The sequence below is a fragment of the Phoxinus phoxinus genome, assembly GCF_949152265.1.
Source record: "Phoxinus phoxinus genome assembly, chromosome: 21".
Classification (NCBI taxonomy): Eukaryota; Metazoa; Chordata; class Actinopteri; order Cypriniformes; family Leuciscidae; genus Phoxinus; species Phoxinus phoxinus.
Genome location: NC_136896.1, coordinates 10,194,495 through 10,221,351, shown reverse-complemented (window position 1 = coordinate 10,221,351; position 26,857 = coordinate 10,194,495). Strand labels below are relative to the sequence as shown.

The 26,857-nt window shown below is 38.0% G+C and overlaps 1 protein-coding gene across 4 annotated transcripts in view; it reads right to left on the bottom strand.

Moving 5' to 3' along the window:
- Nucleotides 1-26,857, bottom strand: part of vti1a (vesicle transport through interaction with t-SNAREs 1A) — a 123,055-nt gene that overhangs the window by 41,318 nt on the left and 54,880 nt on the right. For all 4 annotated transcript variants that reach the window (XM_079595508.1, XM_079595506.1, XM_079595505.1 and 1 more), the window contains one exon: nucleotides 4,153-4,223. In XM_079595508.1, the coding sequence (XP_079451634.1) occupies nucleotides 4,153-4,223 (71 nt within the window). The remainder of the gene's footprint in view (nucleotides 1-4,152; nucleotides 4,224-26,857) is intronic.

Here is a 26,857-nt window from a genome sequence, read left to right as displayed (position 1 = left end):
GGCTTGAGCCCTATTTGGACGGTAATAGTTTCTCATGTGGACGTCAGTGATAAAACTCATGCATTAGGATGGCGATAAATTCACGGTGGAGGAGCGAGTTTTGTGATTCTACGGTCAGTGCATGATTGTCTGCTGTCAATCAAATGTTGTATGCTTGGAATATTGTTATTATTAAGTCTAAATCAGGCCTGCATTGGTTTTGAAATTACATCTGAGTGAGTGGAGCTTGCTGTTATGAAGGGGCGGGATATTTCCCGAATACGCGCACCAACACTTTGCTTTGGTGTCAATCAAAGCACACTGGACCAGTCATAGCACAATGGGCCAGCTAACCAATCACAGCACATTTCATATTTCGGAAGGAGGGGCTTCATCGAAACCAAGACTTTGTAAAAGGTCATAATAACCCCCTTTAATACAGCCTCTTATTTACATGAGGTAAACATAAAGCTGCTTGGTTTATATTTTTATATATATAATTGCTGCCATAACAAACGCCCATTTTAAATGTTTACATGCTTGTCTTCTCTTTCTCCTTTGAGCAGCTATGAAACATCGTTCTTGTAAATAATTTCCAGCATTTCAGTAATAAAAGTATAGGCTACATCTTTCAAATGCATCCAAATTACAGCGAAGCGCAACTGTACAGTGCTTGGCAGTGGTCAAAAAGGATTTAAACAGAGAACTTTTAACTGATCTCTTCTTGTAAACTCAGTGATGTGGATTCGGACGGCAATTAAATTACCACACGACCTTGGTGTTTGTCAAGAAACAATAAGTAATTCAGCCAGGGATTTTTTTTTTACGTGGGTGGTGGGAGAAAAACACTGACATTCTGGATTCGGGCAGCAATTAAATCACCGACTAACCCCTGTTAATGTTGAAAGTACCTTACAACCCCATGAGAAACCATTACTGTCCAAATAGGGCTTTGGAATGTCTACTTTAGTGAGAGAAGCTACTAAAATTAACTTTCATTCATTTAGTAACTTTATTTCCGCGTTGTTTATTTCCGTTGTTTGTTGCAACGCTTCCTTCCTCTTTTAAATGTGTATGTTTAATATTCAATATATGGTTCATGTAGCGGGACCCATAAGTAAAAGTCATCCATCTGGTGTGTGTGTGTGTGTGTGTGTGTGTGTGTGTTTAGGAATGCTGACATTGCTATGGAAGTGAAGCCAGAGTTCTGGCAGCCGTCAGATACATGACTCTGGCTGGCCTCCTTGAGAAACCCTCCTTCTCTGTCCTCACAGTCAGCAGGGACATGTGTACTGTATGTGTGCGTGTGTGTATGTGTATGTTAGCGGGCAGGCTCAGGGACAGATGTGGTTTTAGGCGTGTTTGGGTTCTGGCATCACCAACAGCCCAAGAGCTGCCTGATGTCTCTCTCAACGATGGATCTGTCCCATGAGAGCTCCCTTGGCTTTTCCCAAAATCCCTCTCCGTTTCACTCTCTGGTCAAAGTCGTGACAGCACGAAAACACACGGTGGAGCTCTCCGTGAATTAGGAACCCAAAACAAGTCCCACAACAAAAGAGATTACCAGTACAGCAGATCTAGAGCAGAGTCTGATTACAGACTAGCAAATTGTCTTGGTAAGATGATTCCCAGTAGCTTGATTCATTGCCTGAATTTCACTGAATAGAGTTAAGAGTCACAGTCATGCAGGCCTAAACCTAAATAAAGAAAAATACCACAAACAACTATTGTAGCATAACCAGAAACAGGAATATTGGCCATACATCAAGACATTTTAAAAACCAACATTTACATGAGATGAAATTTGGTCAATCAAGTCTCTTATAATCGTTTAATCTTCGTGACTCCTAATAATATTTTTATGATTCCCTCTCATACGAATAACAAATTTTGGTCTGTTTTAAAATGTCTTGTCAAAGTCTACCAAACCAGGGAGAAAATGCAACATTGTAATGATGTAATCCATGTCTCGGAGTAAAGAATACGGACTACGAAACCTGAAAACAACCTGAAGTCAACATTTATGTCCAACTTATTTTAAAGTTTATCATGCAAAAAACATTACTTTTGACATTCGGAAATGCCAATTTGAGCTGAACTCTGGAATACAAATGGCATACAAACATTTTGAACAATGAGGTGGCAGTTTGGTCCTAATTGACAATTTTGGGTCCATTTTGAAATGCTAGTACAAGCAAATCAAATTGCAGGACAAAATGCTACACTTAGAAACAAAGAAGCCAAACTATGAATTGAATGACCGGAAGTCTGTGGAATTATAGTCCTTAGTCTATGGGATTTTTCCACTCATTTTAACGTTAATTCTGATTGGTCGTAACCGTAATAGCACTACTCAACAAGTAGATGTGGGATAAGTTATGTGTTAAACTTAAAGTTAGGGTTATAGGCTTGTTCAAATGCTTGTTCACTGAGGATGAGCAATAGTAATAGAGCTGCTTGCAAGGCACTAGGTCTCTCTTAGTGTTTGTGTGCGTCTGTTTGAAAGAGACTGAGTGAACTGATTGTTAAGAGACACTCCAAAAACTCTTTCATCTGCCGTTTCCTTCTCTCAAAAAGCAGTTTATTGCTCTTTCCATCTAATGTCTTCTTATCATGCTTTCTTTTCTTTTCTCCTCTCCATTTTTCCTGCCCGGCAAAATGTCTTTAAAGTGTGAGGGCCAGTCGGGGCTCCAGGGAAGGAGAGCTATTCTCCATAGACAGCAGACCTTTGAAAGGAAATGTTTTATTTCCTTTGAAATGAGCTGCCTGCCCAACTGCCATGTTGTGATCTTTAAGCATCCTTCATAAGAAGCCATCAGAGAGGCCCCTGACTGAGCTCTCTATATCAGTCTTTAGGAAAGAAAGAGAGGGTGAGAGAGAGAAAAAGAGACAGAGGTAAGACTATGACGGTGGACACGGCAGGGACAAACAAAATAAGAGGGATGGACTGAGATATGGAAAGGTAAAAACGATTATACATGCAGAGGATAAAGTAACAAATAAAGGTTGAAGTAAGGAGGGGGGGGGGGGGGGTATGGGATGAGTATGTAAGGAGAGACATTTGATACCTGGTAGGAGGAGTGACACTCAAAAAAAGCTCACAACAGCCATCTATATCATCACCTTTCAAACTAAGTGAATCGATATGGCTGGTTATATATACATATATGTATATAAGTATGTATACTATACATATGTACTGTATGTAAAATCTAATTAAATTAGATATAATTTAATTAAGACTGAGAAACAAGTTAAATCGAGAAATATGGATATATTACATTTATAAATGTTCTGCATATATTAGATAGAGTGGCCACAAAAAGTATTTGGACACTTAAGTCACACATCATTTTATGTATGAATCTCATTGAATAAGATACAAAAAGATACAACGACCATTTTAAGAAATACATTTTACAAAAACAAAAAAAGAAGCTTTTTAGTTCATACATTTTAAAACTATAGATATACAGTTATTTTAGGGCACCTATATCTACATAAACTAAAAATCAGCTTTATATCAACTGGAAAAAGGACCGCAATTTATTAGCAAATTAGCCTAATATTAATTTATATTATTGCAGTGAAATTCTGGTATTTTTTAAATTTGGCTTAAATGTACAAATATTTTTTGAGACCACTATTAAAATATATATCAGGAAAAGTATCTAGTGACCAGCACAGTCACACATGAAACTGCGGAAAGACTTTCAGAATTATAGCAGCCGGAAGAACAGAGAACAAACCCTTGTTCTGTCCGGAGGTGTTTGTTGTCCATCTATGCCCGTTTAGACAGTCTTGCATCATGCGTGACCTCACCACATGAGACAGGACAACTACAAAGGCTTCTTATTGGTGCTGTGCTCTGTGTCAAACATTCTGTTCTCTGTACATTCAATCAATCACTCCAGCAGGCCTGCTATGCTAATGCTTGAGAGGTGTGATCTGGTGTTAACTGCCTGCACTTGAGTGTGCTCCTGTCCTCTTGTCAAGTGTCTGATCTAGGGCACTTTGTGTCATCCCAAAGAGCCAAGATCTGATCAAGTCAAGTATTTGTAAGCCTGCGTAATTGCTTAGTGAGAAAAGTGTGTGTTTTTGTTCTGTTTGGAGTGTAGCCTCCCGAGGACTGTCTCAGGAGTTGTTTGAGTGTGTTTGTGGTTGTAAACTCACCCGGTCGCGGGATCTCTGAATCTTCTCACGGTCGCTGTTCAGGTTGGCAAGGATCTCCTGTCCCACTTGCTCTGTAAAGGATAAGAGGAGAAACAGGGTGAAATAAAAAACACAAAATGTTGTTTAGGCCGTCTTAAGATGCAAGCGCATTTACTCCTGATCTTTGAAAAAAAGAATTCGGGCCACCCGGTCCTTTTAATAGGAATCAGGGATCTTGAGTGAGAGCGAAAGCTTTCCCTACGCAGATTTTATAACAGGTCCAAGTTAGCTGCTAACAGAACTGAAAGCTGCCTAGTTTGAAAGTGACTTCTATGTAATTAATACATAGTAACACTACTGACAATATACAGTGGACCTTTTTTGACTGGCACTGGTTTAAAAAAAAAAAAAAAGGGAAAAAAAAGTGTATATTGCTTAGTGTTTTTCTTTTCTTTTTTATTCTGTAAGAAGATTTGCACATAAACTTTGATGGAAACACATTTGGCGAATACAATCCTAAATTTGTATTAAGCACTGCATGTGAATAGTGTAAATAGTATAAATTGCCATACTTTCCCCAGTTTATTAAATCACAGTATTTTAAGACAATTGTTTTGTATTACAAGTTTTATGAAATGTTTTTTTTTTTAAATATGCAATGATTCATTATCTAATTAAATATGCACTGATTTGCATACATTTCCAGATCAGAAATCTGAACACTGAATAAAGCCAAGTTCCTTTTGGTGACATATTCGAGTAAGCCTGACATATTCGAGTAATTTGTGTTTAGGGGATTTTGGATATTTCTTTATATAACTCCATAAATACAAGTTCTCAAAATACTGCCAACACCGCACAAAAAAAAAAAAACATTTAGAGAAATACAATGATCTATAAATCAGGTTAATGTTAACAAACAAAACATTCTGTAAAATCCTTCAGAATATAGAAAGGAAAAAAAGTTTGTTGTACGTAAGTGCTAATCAAGTAGAGAAGCCTTAGTGCATGAAAAAAACTTTTTTTAATGGCCTTTAAATATATGTATTGTAATTGAAATCGACAGATACAAAGAGATCAAGTATAATCAAATAAACATAAATTTGCATTTTGGGTGTTTTCTTTCTAGCCCGGGAAACACTTCAAAAAGGGCTACACACTCTAACAATGAAGGGGAACCACCAATTGCAAGATAAAACCATTGCTTTGATGACACAGTGGCAAACGTTTCGGTTTGGAAGCAAAATAGCCCAAAATAGCCATGGTTTTGCCTGTAATGTCTTGCCTTTAAAAAAATTCTTGACTTTGTCTTAAGTTAAAGACTTGTGAAGGAGGGACATATCAGGATTTCAGAAACTTGAAGTGGGTTCTTTGAAAAAAAGCAGTCAAAAACCATAGCAACCACCTGGCAACCCCCATGAAAAAGTCTAGTTACAACCCCGATCTCTGATGTCTAGGGATCTCAAACTACATCTCCTTCTCACCAATATGCTGTCTTAAAAATGTTGCATATCCCAGCATGCCGCATCACACCGAGCACGAACAGCACATGCAATATTCAGCTGCTTGCTTACAAACACATTTCATCTGTCACGGACGTACACCCATTTATACGCTCGCACTTAGATAAACATCTCGTACATGGCGTCTGACAAGCCCGTCCATGGTCACTGTCATATTCACATCCCGAGGGTCAAAAAAAAAAAAAAAAAAAAATGAACAAAACAAAAATCCAACCCTCCCTTCCTCCTGAAAAACCCTTTCCACTATAAGTAGAAACCACATTAGCAGTCTGGAGAGGAAGGGAGTAAAAAAAAAAGTGAAGTGAAAAATCTTTGCATGGATCAAAGCTACGCTTTCAAATGCACCAAACAATTGTGAGTAAACAACACACTCATGACTGGATTACGCTACACAGGTGCAGCTCTCAAAGAGTCAGCTTGACGCTCGAGGAACAGAGGAACGGGCTACATCTGCGCTAGCACTAAATATCAGAGAACGAGAAAGACCGACACAAGACGTGGTTACACACGCGTCTCTTGCCTTCATTAATTTCCAATCAGACTGAGGACAGACTGAAGGATACTCAGATTAGATAGAGCAGTCACAGCGCATGTGACAGATAGGCCAGATTAAAAGAGCGAATAGAGATATTAATAACCATCATAACCATGGACGGTCGTCGAGCCCGAGACACGCTGCCGCCCACCCGTGAGTGGAAATCTTGTGTAAAGAAAATTAAGCACCGCTATCTGTCTCTGTCCAGTGCGAAAGGGGCCTTAAACAAATGAATATGACACGGCCACAATGGCAACAATGCAATACACATGCGCTCAGACACGCTTGCTCATATATCACTTCAGATGATAGATGAGACCGCTGACATGAAGGGTATAGCGCAAATGAAACAATCCTGTCAGCACGCTATAATCTAAGCTCAACAAGATATAAATAAACAGGGGGGGGGGGGGGGGGGGGAGTTGCTATAGACAATAGGTACAATAGAAAACTTTGATTGGGATATTTCTCTGACGCCTTTGTGTTATAACTGCTTTCTTGATATCAAGATATTCAGAATCCAGGTCTCCCATTCAATGGTGAGCTTCTCTATCTCCTCTGATTCCAATTGCTGCCATCCACGTAGGTTAAGACTCAGCCTAATGAAAGTGAAGTGAATGCAAATGAATACAAAAGAAATACGAGTGGGAAATAGAGCAGGTACATAAAAGAATTTCCAAAAAATCAAGAAACAGATGGGTTGGCTGACTAACTACATAAAACCGTTCCATGGTGTCTTCCTGTGCCACTAAAAACAAGGAATAAAAGCTGTTAAAACCAAACTCTGTATAATGTAATATTCCTGTGGCCAACACACTGTAAAACACATTATGGACTCCGGTTTCTCTTTCCCCTGAGCATGAGCGCAAAGATAAATATTTCTCTTAGTTGTGGGACCGCAAATTGATGTTGCCATTAAGAACGAGCTCCAAAAGCACACACACATACACATACACACAAAAACACACACTGTTGGACGATTAGCTGTGTGTACACCACATCCCACGGGTGAGAGGAACTTTACCAACCCACAATTCCACGGCTCTCTTCCTCTTTTGATATATCGGTTTGTCTCCGTTTATAGGTTTCACTAATAATCTGATCTATCTGTCTCTCTTCTCTATTCGTATATTTGAGATTTAGACAAGAATGTGGCAGAGGTTTGAGCAGAGAGTTTGGCTGGAGAAAAACAAACACTCTGTGAGAAAGGGAAAGCAACATGATTTCCCTTGCTTCCTTTTCTACGAAGAAAAAAATAGAGCGAAAAACTTCTCACTCGACATCGTAGACATTCTCGCTGACTTCACACTTGACATCATAGAGGGATTGTACGCCCAAAAAAGAAAATTATCTCATGTTCAAAACCTGGCTAATTTTCTTATCCAAAACAGAAAAGAAGATTTTTGAAGAATTTCAGGTTTTGCCCATAAGAATTAAAGTGTGTGAGGTCAAAAAACAATGGTTTTCATAGCAACATATATTTTTACGTTCAGACCAACATGAGAAAAATAATGACATTTTTAATTTTTGGGTGAACAAACCCTTTAACAGTGGTATTAAAAAGGGTGTTTTAATTGTTATATACAACAACACACAATATACTGACGCCAAGATGCATTACATTTAGATTACAGGTCATTATTATGTGCAATAAAACTATACACATGAAGCGTAGCATGAATTATGGTCATTTATTCTTTTGCAAGCATCGCTTTGGATACATGTCTACTTAATGAGGTGCTAATTAATTATCACACGCTTTAATGAGGACGCTGACATTCTGTAAATTGAGGGTGTAGCTGTGAAAAACAGGCGTTCGAGAATGAGAAAAAAAAACTAAATAAATAAATAAATAAAGTAGACTCCATGCTTACGATCACGGCTTCGTGCTCATAATGATATAAAATATTCTTCCCCGTTTAAGGCCCTATTAACAATTTAAATGACCCTGACGCCAAGCTTTTCCACAGGCCTGCTCTAGTTAAAGATCCAGATCCCCAAGGCCCATTTAACAAGGATATTACTAAAATCTATATCAGCACAATCATTACCGATGGGCTGGTTTTAATACAGACTTTTTAATTGATTGCTGACCACCACTTGTGGACAAGACCTCTGCTCTAACTGCTTTATATTAGAGTGGGGCTGTACCAAAACTATCATATTTCAATTTATTACTATTCTTTCTCACAATATTATATAAGATTTATGTGGTCATAATTTAATTTCCCACAGATCAAATGATAAAGTGAAAAATGCAATTCTATCTATGAGAGACAGAACTGGACAAATGCCAAGCGAAACATGCAAGAATACAGATGCAAAGGGTGGTCATTACAGATTTATGAATGCAACACTATTTTGGACCAAAATAGTGTTGTCAAGCTAGCATCTGCTTTTAATAAATGACAAATCACAAATAAGAATAATGAATTCAATGTGTCAAAATATCTATTGTATGCATTACAGTACATTGACCTGAGATCAATCTGTTACATCCTGTATTGTGATGTTCATTACATTTTAGTATTGAGGGGCTGGGAAAAAATATTAATGTTCTGATTAATCGCAATCATCATTTGAACATCATTCATATATCATTTGATATTGATTCTTTAAATCCAAAATGATCTTTTACTAACTCAACATGGCATAATTGAGCCATGCATTACTTTAATTAATATTTCCGTAATGTACCAAGTTAACAGGTTTACTGGAGTGTTTTCCTGCACCACTTTTTAGCAGCATCGGCAAAAGAAAAAAAAAATCATATGACACAGTGAGTTTACAGTCTATATTGTATGTAAACTAATAAAAAGACTGTGTACCGCAAAATAACGTCTAGAAACATCTTTCTTTTGCATTGTCTATGTAGGCTGCATGCAGAAACAAACATACAACGAGAATCTGTCTAATGAACAAATTACTTATACCAACTAGTTATTTTTAGTGAATCAAAAACAAGTCTAATTCCCGAAATGAATGACACTTATTAATCAGATATTTTTAGTGACTCTAAAACATGCAACATGACTGTTGAATCCCGAATCCCCAAACAATGACTTTTAAGATCCTTTTTGCAACACTAGATAAGGCAAAGAATGTATTCATGTAAGCAAAATGGACATTATAAATTAAATTAGTCCGAAACGAAACAGACTCGAATCAAAACAGATCAGAAAACCTGTATTGATTACCAGCCTATTGTGATTCAGCGTGAGAAGTCTCTAAAACACCTTGACACATTCAAAGTCTTTAATAACCAGTGGATGTTGTTTATTTAATTTTATCGTCTACATTAAGACTTTTCCTTTCACCCCACACCGCCGAAACATTGTGTTAGTGCAGTCAAAGTTTCTTTCATCTTCCGGTCTGTCTGTCTTTCCCTTCTGTGACTGACCGTGCCTGTCTGCCTTTGAGCTTGGCCTGCAGGAACATCAAATCACTCAGGACATCTCGGAGGTCCGAATGTCACTCGTTTTCATCCCCTCTTCCTGCCAGCCGTTGGCAGTAAGATGGAGGCAGAACACACCGGGGAAGAAGCGTTTTCCACCTCTTCGTTCCATCGTCCTTATATCTGTCCATCCACCTCCCCTCAGCAGACACGTATAATTGGGCACATCATCAATTTTACAGCAGCTGTTTGAGTGCGAGTCCTCTCTGAGTTGTCTGAAGCCCTCTGTCTGTCCCCAGAGCTGAAAGGGTACATGCCCTGACACAGGCTCACTCCCAGGCTCCGGACTGCTTTTTATTACAGAGTTCCAGCCACTTTTTGAAGGTTACCACACACACTTCTATCTGGACACAATCCACAGACACAGCCAAATGAGAGCAAAAGCGCCCATGGGAAGAGTAAAGGCAGGTCCAACACTGACTGTCCCACAAAGACACACACACACAAAGAGCAACGCAGAAACACAGTTCCTTTCTCTTTATTTTAGACAAGTTATTCCCCAGTCTGGGAGCAAAGTGCTGACGGCACTTTTATTATTCTTGTTATTTGTTAACAGTATTCAACTGCTGACCCCACCAAACTTGAGCTCTGTTGTAGAATGAAGAAACAATTTCAAAAATGAAAATTCTGTCATTATATATCAGCCCAAACCCAAATGATTTTCTTTCTTATGTGGAATCTTCGAAAACTGCTGAAATAAATCATCTAGTACATTGGCAAGAACTGGCGCAAAAGAACGATACGTTCACTAATCTGTTCCTGAGTATAGTGGAAGTCTGATTTAAACACAAATGATTCAGTTCAAATTGTAAATATTATTCAATTTAATAATTACATATTGTGAGCAATTAAAAATAACTAGCTTATAGACCGGATCACGGAGTCAGTTGAATCATTGTAAACAAAAGATTCAGTCCACATTGTGAATCACATCAATCAATTCTACTGTATGGCCCCAGAATACATCAAATGTAGTGCACAAGACATATGAATGCTTCTATTGTGCTTTTTTTTTTGCTATTTTACATACAGAGTCAACATCAACTGAGCATTTTTTAACACCTCAACTGAGGAGTTTTAAATACAAATACAGTTAAACTTGGGCCTAGTCTTGTTCAAAACCAAGATAAGGACACAAGTAAGTGTTTAACAGCCTCAATAGACAGAGGACTGGCGGAATGATATGGATATCAAGAGAATATATTGGTTTCAGAAGAATGAATGAGAAAGATGGAGAGAAATAAGGTAAGGGCCATGGCCTGTCTGCGCAAGAGCAAGCGCTGGGTAATCAGGCCCCATTTCACTGGCCTTTTTTCACTCCACTGGGCTCTGTTTTATTCATTGGCTCAGCCCTGACCCTGCCGCACTTCTGCTCTGACAAATCACTTCTGATTAAGACAAATCTTTATTAGCCGGCCACTCAACTTTCCCTATTAATCATTATCTTCTCTCTCACTCAGTCTCTCTCTCTCACACACAGCACATCTCACACACTCTTCTAAAGGCCAGATCACTGCCGATTGTTATGCGTGGAGATGTTAGGGCTTCTTCTGGCTGATAAGACAAAGGTTTAATGGGTATGAATGACCATGCCAGAGGGAGAGTGTGCGCTAATAGAACCATTTGTTTAAGCTGGGGGGGAGGACAGAGAAAATGAACACTGATTTCCCCTCCTACTTCCATTCTTCCAAGATTGAGCTTTGAAAGGGAAGACTCTATCAGTGCCTCTGGAAGGACCGGAGGACAAGGCATGCTGGAGAATGGGTTCAATAGCTGAATGCCCCTATGAACTCAAAAACAAACAAAGATGAGAAACACATCCTAGAAACATCGATAGGAACCCACTCCTGTATCAGAATAGCAGCAGATGGCATGATTCTTCAATTATTAGAACCTTTTGTCTTCTATAAAAAATGTTTAAAAAAATACAAAAAAAATTAAAGTGGAAAAAGGGAAAGCCTATAATAACTTATTTTTTTAAATAACTTTATAGAAAAGTTGAAAGTTATTATTGTCACTTTAATCACCTATCAGTTTTAATGAGGAAATGTTTGCTAGAATTGTTCCAATTTGGTAACCAGACTTTTTGAATTCCCTCTGTATTTAGTTAAAATTAAGACTCAAACTTATTTGGTATTTATTTGTAGACATTTAGCTTTTTGGAAAAACATTTTTTTTAGATTATTTGTATCAAGATTCCATTTGTGGTGAAAAGTCTCCTCTTTCTTGCAAATGAAGCTTAAGAGGCAGAGTTCCAGAAGTGAAAATAAGACTTTATTGAACAAAGCAACAAAGCCGAGATGACAGCTGCTGCATCTGAATTTGTCTCTGGCCAGGGCGCCATTCTTGTACATCTGTTATTTCGCAATGGCCATGCAACTTCATTTTCTTGTAAGATTCACCCATCCTGTTTCCCACAATTAAGTTTTACTTCTCTCGCCTTTCTCTCTAATAGTGGAATCCTGATGGTCAAGCCTTTCTCAGAGACAAGATGTAACATTTTTCAAGGACAATCAACTCTTTCTCAGAGGTTGATGCCTCCAAGTGACATATTTATTTAACACATTTTAATAATCTTCTTTGGTCTTTCACAGCCATCTGTTGTTTAATGGAAATTACCTGACTTTGCAAAAACTGCACAGTGGGCCACAAGACTTTCTCAGACGCATTTGACCTTTGTAATAATTATTTCTCACAGTCATGTAGGCAAGAAGGCCTTCAAAACACATCTGACAAGTATTCAAACTATTTAAAAAAAGATGTCTATAGGATAAATAAAATATTTCATAATTTGGGAGTAATCATATATTTTTTCCACTTTTTTTATTATTATTTTTATCATTTTAACAAACATTAGTAGCATTTTCAAGACTTTAAGTACCGGTAGTCAAAAGTAGCCATGATTGAAGAATCACCCATAAATTGTCATTAAACTAAGAGAAAAAGGAGACCAATTCAGTTAAACGCCATGGTTTTTAAACAAGTTGAGTTTTACCTAACACAGCCCAAACAACAGCACTTACAGGAAGACCTAAATGCTTTGTTGACACGGTGGGTGGGAAAGGTGGTTAGTTTTTTTTTGCAGCAAATTGCTTTAATTTAATCAACTGGCATTACTGAAGCATCCAAATGAAAACTAATAGAGTCTGGGGCAGGTCTTGATTGCCTCGCTTACAAAAAGTCCCGGCTGCCCACTGCTTTCAGGTTCCTCAATTAAACAGGCAGAGTTTCCATGGGCCACTGGAGACCCATACATCTACCGCGGGTCAATCCGCACCCATCAAATTCACTCGTTCACTTCATTCTTTCAGAGCAGGAAATGATTTCTTCGTGCAGATTAGGCCCCAGCTGAGCTGAAATGTGCACCAAACGTGACCGAGCGAAATTAATAAACAGTGGTACACTGTCAGTTGACTTTATTAATATTGATGTATGTGCTGCCACTTTATTTTTTTGCATTTTTTTCCCCATCTCTTTCAGAGCAAAGAGGGCCAGGCCAAAAGATTACTCTTTGTGTACAGTCACTGCTGTTCAAAGAAAGCAAGAAACATGCATTCGTCTTCATATGTCATAATAAACAAGGATCACATCAGAATACTTCCGTGTGACAATCCGCATTTTTAGGCTGACAATGTCACGGATTCAGATGAAAAGGGCGCTATCAAATACAAAATATGGGATGGGAATGGGAAAGATGTGCTGTAGGAGCGTAAAAGAGCAAAACGAGAGAGACAGCGGAAGAAGTGAGAAACAGATAAACGCAAGCTGGCGTGGCTGCTGCAGTGGGAGGTCTGCTCTTATAATCACCTCACTTCCTCCTAATCACATGCTGCACATCATTTACTGAACACCAGCAAACTTCACACCCTGCCAGACTCACGAGCTCCAATGTGTCGGACCGGAAGAAAATCCTGACGTTCTTTTAAACAGTTTAGGAACGTTAATGATCCCATTACTGTTGATTAAAGCCTGTAACGCCTCTAATCAGAAAGTTGACAGGCAGATCAAACAGCCAAACACAAATTTTGCCTTTTAATTATCTGTAAAACACAACACCTCAGGGTGTTCATCCCTGCCTATCTCTGACAAAAACCTCAGTCGAAGCGATGCCAAGATCTAACACTTCCTAACAGTTCATTATCCAATAAGAAAAAAAAGCAAACAAAAACCCAACGAGCATTCAGATCTTAAAAGCAATCTTCACAATTAGCAGAGCGCTTGGGGAGCCCTGCAGTCCTGTGTATCGTAGGACTCCAAATTGAAACACCTTAATTATATTTGTCAAAACAATGCGCCGTCACCCTCATTTGCACGTTTTGACAGCCGCCCCCGAGTAGCACTCAAAACTTTAGCACATTTAAACACCTACTGATTTTAGTTTTCACTTGCTCTCTCTTTTTAAATTAATCCACCGATCCATTGAGTTTTGTCTAAATGTTCCCTCCTTCCCACAGTAATCCACTCAAAACAATGGGGACGGTGAGACTGAATAATGCCAGGACTCGTTATCTGATAGTACAGATTCATATTAAAGCACTAATCTCTGAATGGTACATACAGAACAACCCCATTCCTGTGCCTAGAGGTAAAAGAACAATGCTCTTTCAACCTACAGGTGGTCAGGTGGGCTTTGATTGGTTCAGTTGAAATAGAAAGTTTCACTGACCTCACGCAATCATTTTTGGTCCAGTATTCTCATTACCTGCTCTGTAAGAAAAGTAAGTTGCCACAAAGCACTCAAAGGTTATGATTCATGGTAAGTAGCAGGGTAGTTCACACAAAACAATAAATCTTTCAACATTTACAAGTCGATCCAAACCTATGCAGGGAACTACACTAACCTTTTCCACTGGTGGCACTTGCGCTACTAACTTTTTCAGTTACTGGCGCAAAACATGATTTGGTCGCACAAATTATTTATAGTAAGCCGCTCTGGATAATAATGAACAATAATGAAACTGTATTGCATACAGATGTGCTTTTTTATTTTACTTTCCATCTTTTAAACCACATGCCGCCTTGTTTTCTTTAACATTGGTTGGGATAGATTTACTGCAATAGAAAATACAGTACACAATAATGTGCTAAATTAATTTCTTTTGGATTTCAACATGCTATGGTTGCCACAGATGGGCAGACTCCTGAACTCTTAAAATAAATATAATCCATAAAATAATATAATAATAGATTTTCAGCAGCTATTGACTATTCAGTATTAAAGATAAAAAAAAATGCATGTCTACTTCACAATTAAGTGCAATATAATAAGCCACAAATAAGGCTATATTATAAGCTACATTGAACTCAATTATCAATTCAGATTCCTCACTTGCTTGGTTTGCTTGACGCCGAAATGCAGTAGGGAGTGCTGCTGCGTCACGGGATATGTACATGTCTATACATTTCGCGTGCTTCATACTGTCATTGAGAAGCTTCAATTTACATGGACACTTATAATCGGATTGACGGCTCAATCGGACTAAAAAAAATCTTCATGTAAACGCCTTAATCGATCGGGTTGAGCTCGATCCGAATGCAATTTCGATCGGATTGAAAGGGGTGGTTTATTCCTTTTGTAATGCGATCGAGAGAACACGTCAACACTTGATCGGATTGAAAACCGAAACTGAAAGGACTGCGCATGTACATTGACGTAAGACGCGTGGAACGAGCTGTTCTTCCTGTTGAATAAAGTGTCATATAAATGAGTGTCCCGTCATTCTAAAATTCTTATTTCACTCAGCGCCTGTGAAGTGAAGCAGGACAACGTCCCACTAATTGTTTTGGATTCTCATCCACAGACGACTGGTTTTGGCCGCGGGGAGGGGCATTTTTACTGCGTGATAAATATAAGCAGCACGGCAAAACGGTTCAATGCTCATTGTCTCCAAATCATGACCAGAGACGGATTAATATTACGTCTGCTTTTTAAAACAAATAAAGAGCCAATAGAGGAGAATAGTTATGCGCGAACAGCGGGAAACATGTGACATATAAACGCGCACATCAACCCGATTACTTTATAAGTCGCGGGGCTGAAGCCAACTTTGTGTTGAATGCTCAGAGCACGTTATAAAACGTATTCTTAAAATACACATTTCTGTTTTAATAAATGCTCATAGTAAATCATAGCATATTGCCTAAAACATAAGGTAGGAACAAAAATAGTCAGTGATACATTTGCGACCCATTAAAAATTAGGGTCGCAATGGCATTTCAAAAAGTTCCCTGCTATGTATTTAATTTTTTATGTGGATCACCAAAGACTCTGTTTCAACTCTTTTTTGTGTGCATTCAGTAAAATTCAAAGGAGTAAAACAACATTGGAGCCCACTGACTTTCACTGTATGGACAAACAAAAGTCTCTTCTTTTGTGTTTCATAAAAAAAAGACATGCATGTTGACAGAATTTTCATTTTGGGTGAACTTTCCTTCTTAACGACTTAACGTTATTATGTTACAGAGATTTGTATTACAAGGTTGGTCTTTCTTGTAGTGTTCAAATACAAAAATGGTTCCTTCTCTGACCTATAAAACAAAAAGCAGAGGAGAGACGATGGCGATTATGCCTGTGAGACAGACTGATCTTTGCGGGACAGCAGAGTTCTCCAAGGATTCGGGGGTCCTCAGTTTGTGCTTCATTATTTAGAACATCTTCACTAAGCCATGTCAGGTTTCTTACAAAGACAGCCCTGATTCAGCCAAAACCAGAGCAAAAATACGTCAAGAAAATATAGCTCTCTCTCCACTTACAGTATATGCTGCTAAATACATCAGCGACATGCCAATGATATGTAAAATATGTATTCTCACAAAACAAACAAAAATTCTCTGGAGAATTAGGACTGTCTGCAGTAATTTGGCTTAAGCAGAAATGGAGGGCGTGAAAGCAAGACATCAAACATGAGTTTGAATCGGAAGCACGCGGCGGCACGCTACTTTGTGCTGTTAGGATTCGTGGCGCTGACAGAATCTGACAGTTACCAACACTTAGGGATTCTCCCACTCCAGCTTTGAGTTCATTAATACTCATGAGCTGAACAGTTGTCTCATAACACACAGAAGATGCACTGGTTAAACATGTTTACCGATCAGCTTATATAAAGCTGCGATTGAAATGGAACCACTTTTTGGGGGAAAAAAGCCACTTCAAACTGAGAACCTTTTAAAAATTAGATGAGCAAAGCTTTATGGGAACCTGGGGAGATCGAGACGTAACTCACTTGATGTAAATTGATGTTTTTAAGCAGTGACATTTTTGTTAAACACTTTGGAAACTTCTGTAATGACATTAATACAAGTTTAAGAACTTTAAGAGTAGAAATTACGATTTATGATTTATTTCTACTCTAGTCATAATTACCATACTCCCAATATTTAAGCAACACTAATCAATAACTTTCATTAAAAAGTCATTGGCATATTTCTGTAGGCTACAGTGTTTAGCGAGTCGGTGGTGACAAATTAGTCACCGAATCTTTAATTCAACCGATTCGTTCAAGACCACATTTCATTCAGAAAATAAAACAAGTGTCTTTGTGAGTGAGTCACTTAATCATTCACTCAACGTATTCATTTAAAAACACATTTTTTTTGATTCAGGAATGAAACAAGTGATTTTATGAGTGAGTCACTGAATTAAACACTTAACATTCGTAAAAAAACAGGACTACTGTGTATTTCTAGGAGATGCACAACAGATTCTGACTGGTGGAGAAAAACAGACAATATAATTAGCAATTTTATGTTTAAAATGTAATTTTCGTAGTATTATATGATTGCATGTTTATTGCACTTTGTAAAAAAAAAATCTATTTCACACCCGCAATCATTCTAGTGTCTGGTAGATGCGAAAAAATGCAGACCCTACTTTTCTAGCTTGAAAAATCATGGTCTTCACCTGGTTTTGGTGGTGATGGGCATCCGGAATGTACTTGTTCATCTGTTTTTTGTTTGTTTGTTTTTTTAAGTACAAGGTTTCTCTGCATTTTTTTCCCAATCACAACAGGCGAGGTGTCAGCTTGCCAGAACACTACCGCTTTATCAGGCCAAACACCAGTTTGTCTGTTTCTTTAGGTTAATACCAACACACTTCCCATCTCTAGAGAACGGCAAATAAAAACGCTATTATAAGGAGGAGATGAGGCATGGCGGGAGCGCACAAAAGAGACGCATCATGCGGCTCATTTAACAATGGCCACGGCTAGCCTGATGAAGAGACATTATTGTCAGATGCCAGAGTGAAAATACACAACATAACATCAGCACAGAGGTCTACACAATCTATATTTGTGGGTAGGTTTTAACCATAATGGAAAAACAGATTTGAATCCAAGGAATGTCAAAGCGCCAAGTTATAATCTTTAATCACTTTGTACTTTATAAAAAAAAAAAAATCATTTTGCACTTACTGTGCTTCTTAAAATACTCACAACATACAATGAGCACCACTGCGCAAGGAAGAACAAAAAAAAACCTTCATAAGCGGCCGAAGAGTCTGTTAAAATGAAATGACCTCTACTGATTTCCAGTGTGCAGTGGCACAATTATCTTCCTTGTGCAATGACTTCTGAGACTAGACTGTTTCTGAATGAAACGTAATCAACCAAATCACAAGTGGTAGGCCTATGCACTGCTGCAAACAGTCAAGGTAAAACTGAACAGATAATACTAAAAAGCAAGTGAAGACACATTGATAAAACAAGGCTGGGAAAAACAATAAATATCATTATGTGTGCAATAGAAACCAATGTTTCTAGGAGCTTTCAGGACTACTTTTTGCTTTTGGAGCCAACAAAACAACGGGGATGTATTTTCAATCTGTTGAATGTGTTTTCAATGTGTCGTGCTTAAAAGCGTTTAGAAGAGCAAAGCTCATCTGAATGTTTGTAGGTGTTTCTTTAACTGAGAGCATTTTGGGTATTTAGAACATTTTCACACTTACTAATTTATAAAAGATAATTCTGTCATTTATGGAAGTAAAGAAAGTAGGAAACATTGTGATGGAATGTTTTTTTTAACATTAAATTAAATGAATGTCCAATGTCTTTCTGAGTAATTTCACAGCTACTTTTTATGCATCCACACAATTAAATAATATTTTCATACTTTTGCAACAAAACATATACTGTGCACAAGTTTTTTCATTGCTTTTATCACGTGTCTCATATTTCATCTCAAGCTCTTCACTGACACGGTTGTCTCCTTGGAAGCCTAGTACACTAATCTGATTTTAAAAACAATTATTTAATGTTTACATTTTTTCATGTTGTTGAAATGAAGCCACAAATGTGGGACAGACAGTCATTTTGGGGGAGGGGAAAGAAAGAAAAACTGCTTCACAAAATAAATACTGAAAAAGGTGTATGAATATTTATTTATTTCATTTAAGTTTTTAAAATGTAATTCCTATTTATTATAGATTTTCATAGTTGAAGATTTAAAGTCTGGGTCTAGGACGAAGGTGAAACATTAAATACTTGAATGGTAAATGATGAAAGCAAGGTTAAAGTTTCCAAGTCTGTTTTATTATGATCTTCGTATAAATTGATAAATAAAGCAATCATAAAAGTGCCCTAAGTCGAAGAAACACCCAACTATTAACCACAGACAATGTTCCATTTCTATGCATGCCAACAACCTTGACCGTCTTCATAAGAGAAGCATTACGCAGACACAATTCAATAGTGTGTTACAATGCAGTGCAGTGCTGCTGAGGGATCTGCATGGTTTTAAATGCAGTTAAATGCAAAAGCATGCATTGGAGCGAATATCACCCATATCGAATAAAAATTAACTGCAACAGCCCTGGCAGGCCAAGCAACCTCTCTGCCATCTCATCCACTAATGAAGCATATCTAACTTTTTAGACATGGCAGAACTAATTTAATCTAACTTCTGAGAGTGCGGCGCCATCAAATTAATTATTCATAAAGGACAGGATATTATAACTCAATTGTCAACTCTGTCGCTGTCCTTTTCAAATCCTCTGTCTGCCTCCTTGCTTTTGTCTTCCGTCTTCATCTTTTTCCTCACACTTGTACTTTTAATCTATTACAGAGAGTTACACATTGTCATGGTCGCAGTTGAACAAAATAATTTGCTTATGTTTTTTGAAGTTGGTCGGTGGTGGTCGGTGGTTTTATGCAGGAGTGGATCCCCACGGGTGTCTGGGATGTGACTGCGGGGCCAACTCCACCAAAGCACTGAGGCACAATGTGGGTAATAACAAAACGCATATACCTTTACCACTAGCATGAATAATACATGCCATCTAACAGAGCCCACCTTTCCTTTATGTTGCGTGGATCAGTGGGCAGGAAGAAGTGATGAGTTTGGTTCCACTCACAGCAGCCTGTTGCCACACACACACACACACACTCTCTCTCTAGTCAGCATGATGGAATGTGACCCCAGCGTGAGTGACGGGAAGAGAAGACGTGGTTTCATCAGGACTTCCCGCAGACATTGCATCTCAAAGCCACAGTACAGGTGTGACACTTGCAGGGCCAGTCGGGACACACACATACACACAAAGAGACTTAATGTGCTACAGCTATATTAAAGATTCAGATTCACACAGAAGTCAGTTTGTAGGTCTTTCACCATGCACATTCTATATACTTCTACACACATTATTATAACTGAAGGATGCAACTCAAGTTTTACAGTTCTCACACAAAAGTAAACGATCATCATTTGCTCACTCTCATGTCATACAAAACCTGCATGACTTTCTTTCATCCGAGGAATGCAAATTGAGAAATTGTGAAGAATGTCCTAGCTGCTATTTACCATACAAAGTAAATGGTGTCAAGCCCCAAAAAGAACAACAAAAATATTAGGGTTTTTTTATTTATTTTTTCACTTTTTGATGCCACAGACCCCAAATACTATATGATGATCCCTTTGAGGGACTTTAAAACAAAGAGTAGCGATGTATAAAGACCGATTTACAGCTTAAAATGTAAATAGTATCTAATAAATATTTACTTTATATTAAGTTGTCTTTTTTCTACCCCCCACAGAAAGTACTGTTAGATGTATAACCCTAAAGAGACATTAAACTACAGCTGAGAACAACTTCAACAAATCTCTTGTATAGATTCAGAAAAATAAAGTGTACAAGTTGTATGTACTACTTTAACGGTAGTTAACATGGGGTTAAGTAGATGATGACAGATTTGTAATATTTGCGTAAACTATCCCTTTAATTTAGAAAAATGAGAGGAAACTCACAAAAGAGCATGCACAGTCACTGCTGGACACACACACACAGTGAGTGACACACAGATCTGCGAGACAACAGCTGTGTGGTCATGTAAGACAGAGGCCCTGCTGTCAGTGATACGCTGCTGTTTATGGACTGACAACAGCCTCACAAACAGAATCCAGTACCAGGACCACAAGCTGCCCCGAACATCGCCTAACAAAGACGTGACTGTCTCCAGACTCTGCCAACCAAAACCACACATTGTTCTTCCACTGGATGGAGATATGACTGGGGAGTCAGACAAAAAGTGAATTGGTTGGCCACATTACAATAAAAAAACCTGACTTCAGGGTTTTGGTCTTCACTTTAAATGAAACGGTACATATCCTTTCATGCATCATATTCATATCACGGCTCTTTTCATACATCCTTCTCACTTTCCACCTTTTCAGCCTTTATTTATTAATTGGTATTTTATTATGGAAGTAAAATAATGACAAATGTTACGTTCTTAACAAATGTTAAGAATATGCTTACGTTTATATTCTGAGTCCACTTGCCTGTTCCTATATCTGGTACAGCCTACATCCCCAATAAGGTGGGAGTTTGGTCTTTTATATCACTGTATTAGTCCATCAAGTGTCCTGACCACAGGGGAATCCTGGAGAATGACGTATTGAGGGAAATACTAGTACTGCAGCACATCACCGGCACATAAAGTTAAGAAAAGTAAACAACCGAGAGAAATATGTCTACTACCCTCAGATTTAACGTTTTATCTAAACATCAGCATCGGGGGATTAACATTATAATCTTGTTTACGGTAGAGGCTGCTTACATGTGCAAACAAAATGAACTGTGAAGCTTTTCTATCTTTATCAGCTTTTCCATATAATGTCCCTGATAATCATCGCAAATACTTACCGCTTGCTCATTTCTGTAAATCCGTTTTTATGAATGAATGACTCTCTCATCTGTTGCTCTATAGTTTTCTTCGTCAATAGCAGCTTCCACCTCCTGCTGGTGAGGTCAACTAACAGCTATGAAGATTGTCAATCGGCAATCCACTGATAATCCTGCCGTTCCCGGATGTGAAATGCTGATTTTCTGTCTAATATGAACCACTGAATTTGTGGAAGCGAAATAAAATGGACCGAAAATTGCCTGTCGAATATTATAGGTTGTATTTTTAAACAGAATGAATATTTTGGAAGTGAAATCTGAAAGTTGAATATGGGTTATTGAATTGTTATTAATGAAAGCGTATGTGAAATGTTTTTAATTGAAATATTCACAGCTTAAATATATACAACCATGTTGAATTTCAGCCCATAAAAATGCAAGCAGAGTTAATGCAATGCAAAATTTTTTAAGTAGTGCCATTCAACAAACTTTTTTTGTTTCAAAAACATTTATCACTATTCTACTTCCATATTTGATAGTTTAGTGGGAATTGAAGCGATTTTACTGTACCAAGGTAAGGGCTCTTTGTCCTGGAAACCAGTTCTCTCATGTAATTGCTTGGCCTAGCACAAAAACATATCATATAAAGCAACAAGAGAGCACGTTCCATCTACTTTCACTCACAGAGAGAACATTTCTCAAGGTTAATGTAAACAGGTCTCTTTGTATTAGTCCCAGCTCAGAGAAATGGAGAGAGCTAAAGGGAGTTAAGCAAACTCAAAAGAGACTTTTTTAGCCACATATCAGTATCTGCTGAGTGTGTTAAAGTCAAAAAGAAAGTGTTTGACTTCGCACATAAAGGGCGGCCTTCCTGTCAGGCAAAGTCTGTAAGCACGTGTTTTCTACTGCAATTTGATTGTTCTGATTTTGCATTTGTGTGTGCTAGAGCACAATAGTGTAATAGACAGTAAAGGATGTATGTGTGTATTACTTGGGGCGCCTGCATTAGCTGTGGTGTGTAACAGCTGATTGTAATTGGTGCTGACGCATGACAGGCCCTTGCTCCCTGCTATGCGGTGACCGTGGCAGGGGCCACTGACAGGGGGCTCACTTAGGGTGAAACAGTGTCCTGGCCTGGGCTGGCATAGTACCCCAACCCCAGGAGAAGTGCCCACCCCTGTCAAGAGACGCCAGTGGGGCTAACGAGGGTGAGGACGTGCTGCTTAAAAATTCCTCCACATCAGGGATTCCATTCAGAGATTATCTACAGCCCCATACGTACACCTGCTAGCCTCAGGGGTGGTCTGTGTGGCCAAAAATAATAATAATAATAAAAATTATATAATATAATTAGTGCTGTCTAATTGATTAATCACGATTAATCGCATTTAACATAACAGTTAGTGTTTACATTATACGTGTGTACATATATTATTATATTTATATATCATAAATATATTTTTTCACGCATGTGCCTGTCTGTGTATATGTACATATACACATATATACGTGTGTGTATGTATATATATATACATACATACAAACATACAAACAGTATATATACACACAGAGACATACGTATAATAAATATAAATTGAATAATATATACAGACACATATATTATGTAAATAAACTGTTATGTTAGACTATTGAATAGCAATGAATTGCGATAAATTGATTTTACAGCACTAATCTAACACTTAAGTTTAGGGTCAACTTGTCACTTTTAACTAGTTGTTTATTAGCATTCACATTACTAGGATATTGGCTGTTTATTAATACTTATAAAGCACATATTAATTCCTTATTCTGCATGACCATATTCTACATCCATTAATCCTACCCAATACCTAAACTTAACAACTAGCTTACTAACTATTAATAAGCTATTATAACCCTAATATAAAGTGTGACCAATATAATATAATATATAATATAATATAATATAATATAATATAATATAATATAATATAATATAATATAATATAATATAATATAATATAATATAATGAGGCCACAATGCGAAGCGGTTAACATATTTCAACCATTGTAAATCATATACAGTCAATACAAAAAGCAAAAGAAAGTAGGTTTGATAGAAGGGAGCTAAAACATCTCACAGCACTGAAGGGATGATGTTCTTCCTCCCTGTTTTTTGAAACATTCATACAGCCGTTACCGATGTGAAATAGATGCTATTACATTCTGAAAGCTCTGTGCTATTCTACTGTGTTGGTTAGCATGGATATATCTGATCTTAAGAGAACCACAGGGATCCAAAAGCGATCCGAGAAACTGCACACCAAGACCAGTGGTACAAATGAAACTTTCCCAAAGTGGAACTACTGAGATGTATAATTAAAAGGGAATGGTGAGAGTCATGTTTTTCTCCATGCTAAATTAAGCAAAAACTAATAATTCTCCCACCAGGACTGAAGAGCAAGACCAACTCTGGGTCCAGAAGACGAAAAAGAAAGCCCATTTGGGAAGATCCGCCTCGCACGGACATTGATACACTACAACTAATTCCAATGTAAATCTCAGATGTCGTTCAAAACATCAAGGTTCAGAGCATCATCGTCCGTCTTCCTCCAAAGCTTAAATTAGCAAAGATTTAAGATCATGGCTGATTTTTTTTTTTTTAGATATAAAAAATGGATTAAATGAAGCTGAAGTCGGCTTTAATGAGCCCTGTCGGGACATGCTGAGAGCTTTGAGGAGGAGGAAGTGCCGGAACACCTCCCAGAGCTGCATCCGCTCTTGGCGTCAGCAGCCACAGCAATGCCACAGGCCAAAGTCCAGAGAACACACTCTACCTGGAAACATACACACACTCTCTCTGGAATCATGCGGCCTGGTTGATGCATATAGAGTTATTACAGCTTTCAGGCCACTTGCAGATCCACATCAAAAGCCTGTTAAACAGACAAGTCTTTGCTGTAGTACAGACACCTGAAGAACTGGAACAACCAACTGCTCCCAGACTGCTTCCAAGCCCATCACAATCTATAATGACTGTCATTTGAACTGCAGACATCTGTATTTGTAATCCAAAACAAGATACAGCAAATGGTGATTGCTCTTTCACATAGGGCATGATCAATGTTGTATATCAATGATATGCAAAGTGTGTACAGGGGTCAGTGTAGAAAAAGGATCTGCTAATACTAATGATACTTGATTTGTAATTAGTATTAAAACGTGCAGTAACTATTAACCACTGCTACTACACTACCATAGAAGTTTGGGGTCGGTAAGATTTTTTAAATGTTTTTCAGAGAAGTCTCTTATGTGCACCAAGGTGGAATTTAATTGATTAAAAAATACAGTAAACACTATTTTTACAACTTAAAATAATTTCTTTCTATTTTAATATATTTAAAAATATAATTTATTCCTGCTATGGCAAAGCTGAATTTTCAGCAGCCATTACTCAAGTTTTCAATATCACAGAATCCTTCAGAAATTATTCTAATACACTGATCTAATATGCTGATGCTTTGCGTAATGATTATAAAATAAATTAAAACAATTTTTGTAATTGAGAAAAAAAAAAATGAATGTAATTTTTACACTAAAAGAGATGTGGCATATCACTGGAACGCTCCCATTATAATGAACTAGACAGTCTGCACTGCTATACTGTATTTACAGTTTAACCAGGGCAGAAGGGGATGACGAAAAAAGGTGAAAGACTGGGCCCACAGAAAAGGGGGGGGGGGGGCAGGCGAGGTGGGACGGGGCCCTCGCAGGTAGCCCTGGACCAAAGCCAAGAAGAGCTCTGGCACATTCCTCAGCTACTTTTCCTGTCAACGATTAGCACCTGTCAGAGCCCCCAGTGCTGTCATTTACAAATAGCACAGATTAAAATACCTCACCCTAATAGCGCACACCAAGCATGCTGGCCTCTGTGGCATGACGAGGAAATGCGGGACAGGAGTGGGTAAACGGGTCAAAAACAGGTAAGGAATGAGATATAGAAAGCTCCAAACAAACTTATCTTTAGCTACAAATTTAAATATATATAAAAAATAGAAAATATATAAAATAAAAAATATAATATATATAGAGAGAAATAAAATAATAAAAACTACAGAGATATGATATATAGAATGCACCAAATGAAGGACAAAAGGGCTGTTTTTTGGGGGGAAATTACATTTTATTAAAGACTAATTTAAAACATTTATACAAAAAAAACATTTCATTTTATATTATATCTTATTATATTATATTAAATTTGAAAAGATGAATGTAATTATATTACATTCATAAACACACCAGCTGGAAAAAGAAAAAAAGTTTGCAAGGCATTATGGCAAACATAATAGAGCAAAGGGCTCAAATAGGTCGAAAATAGTCGAGTGCATCCTTATAGTTACATCCAGGAAAGGGTTCGGTAGAAACCCAGGAGGAAAACAGTGCCGTTCAGACATAAGATTATCTGACGTAGTGCGGCACCAGAGCTAAAAATCAAGTTAGCAGAGATGACACAAGATTACACTTCCTCACCATCCCTCCGTCAAACAGAATGACAGACCCCACTATCAGGCCTCCAGCTATCATTACGACAAGCCTGAGAAGAAGACAGCGAAGGGGTGGAGAGAACGAGAGGAAGAAAAAAGAAAGATCTAAATTGCCACACTACACCGACACACACGGGAAGCATATGCTAAAACTGTCTTAATGAATAAGGTGTGAGAGAGTGTGTGTATGTGACAGAAGTAATGCTAGTTCCCGACACTGAAAAATGACCCATCTGTCCAGCCCAGGCTTGTGTCTGCCTAGCAACTTGCCACTCAAGAAAACACAGCCTATGACAGTCTGCATCACCCCTTCATTACAATCACCAGCCCATCTATCCTTTAACTACGCCACGTGTGCATACGCATGTGTCTAGACATAGGATGGGCGTCCTGTTGGCAGATACAGTTGATGGTACATGTAAACGTAACTAAATATGGACATGTATTCGCAGCAAAACGTTTACTCTCAGAAACACTGGGTGACATTAGTCCAAAAGTGTCTCCCATGAGAGAGAGAGAGAGAGAGAGAAAAAGAGAGAGAGAAAAAGAGAGAGAGAAAAAAAGAGAGAGAGA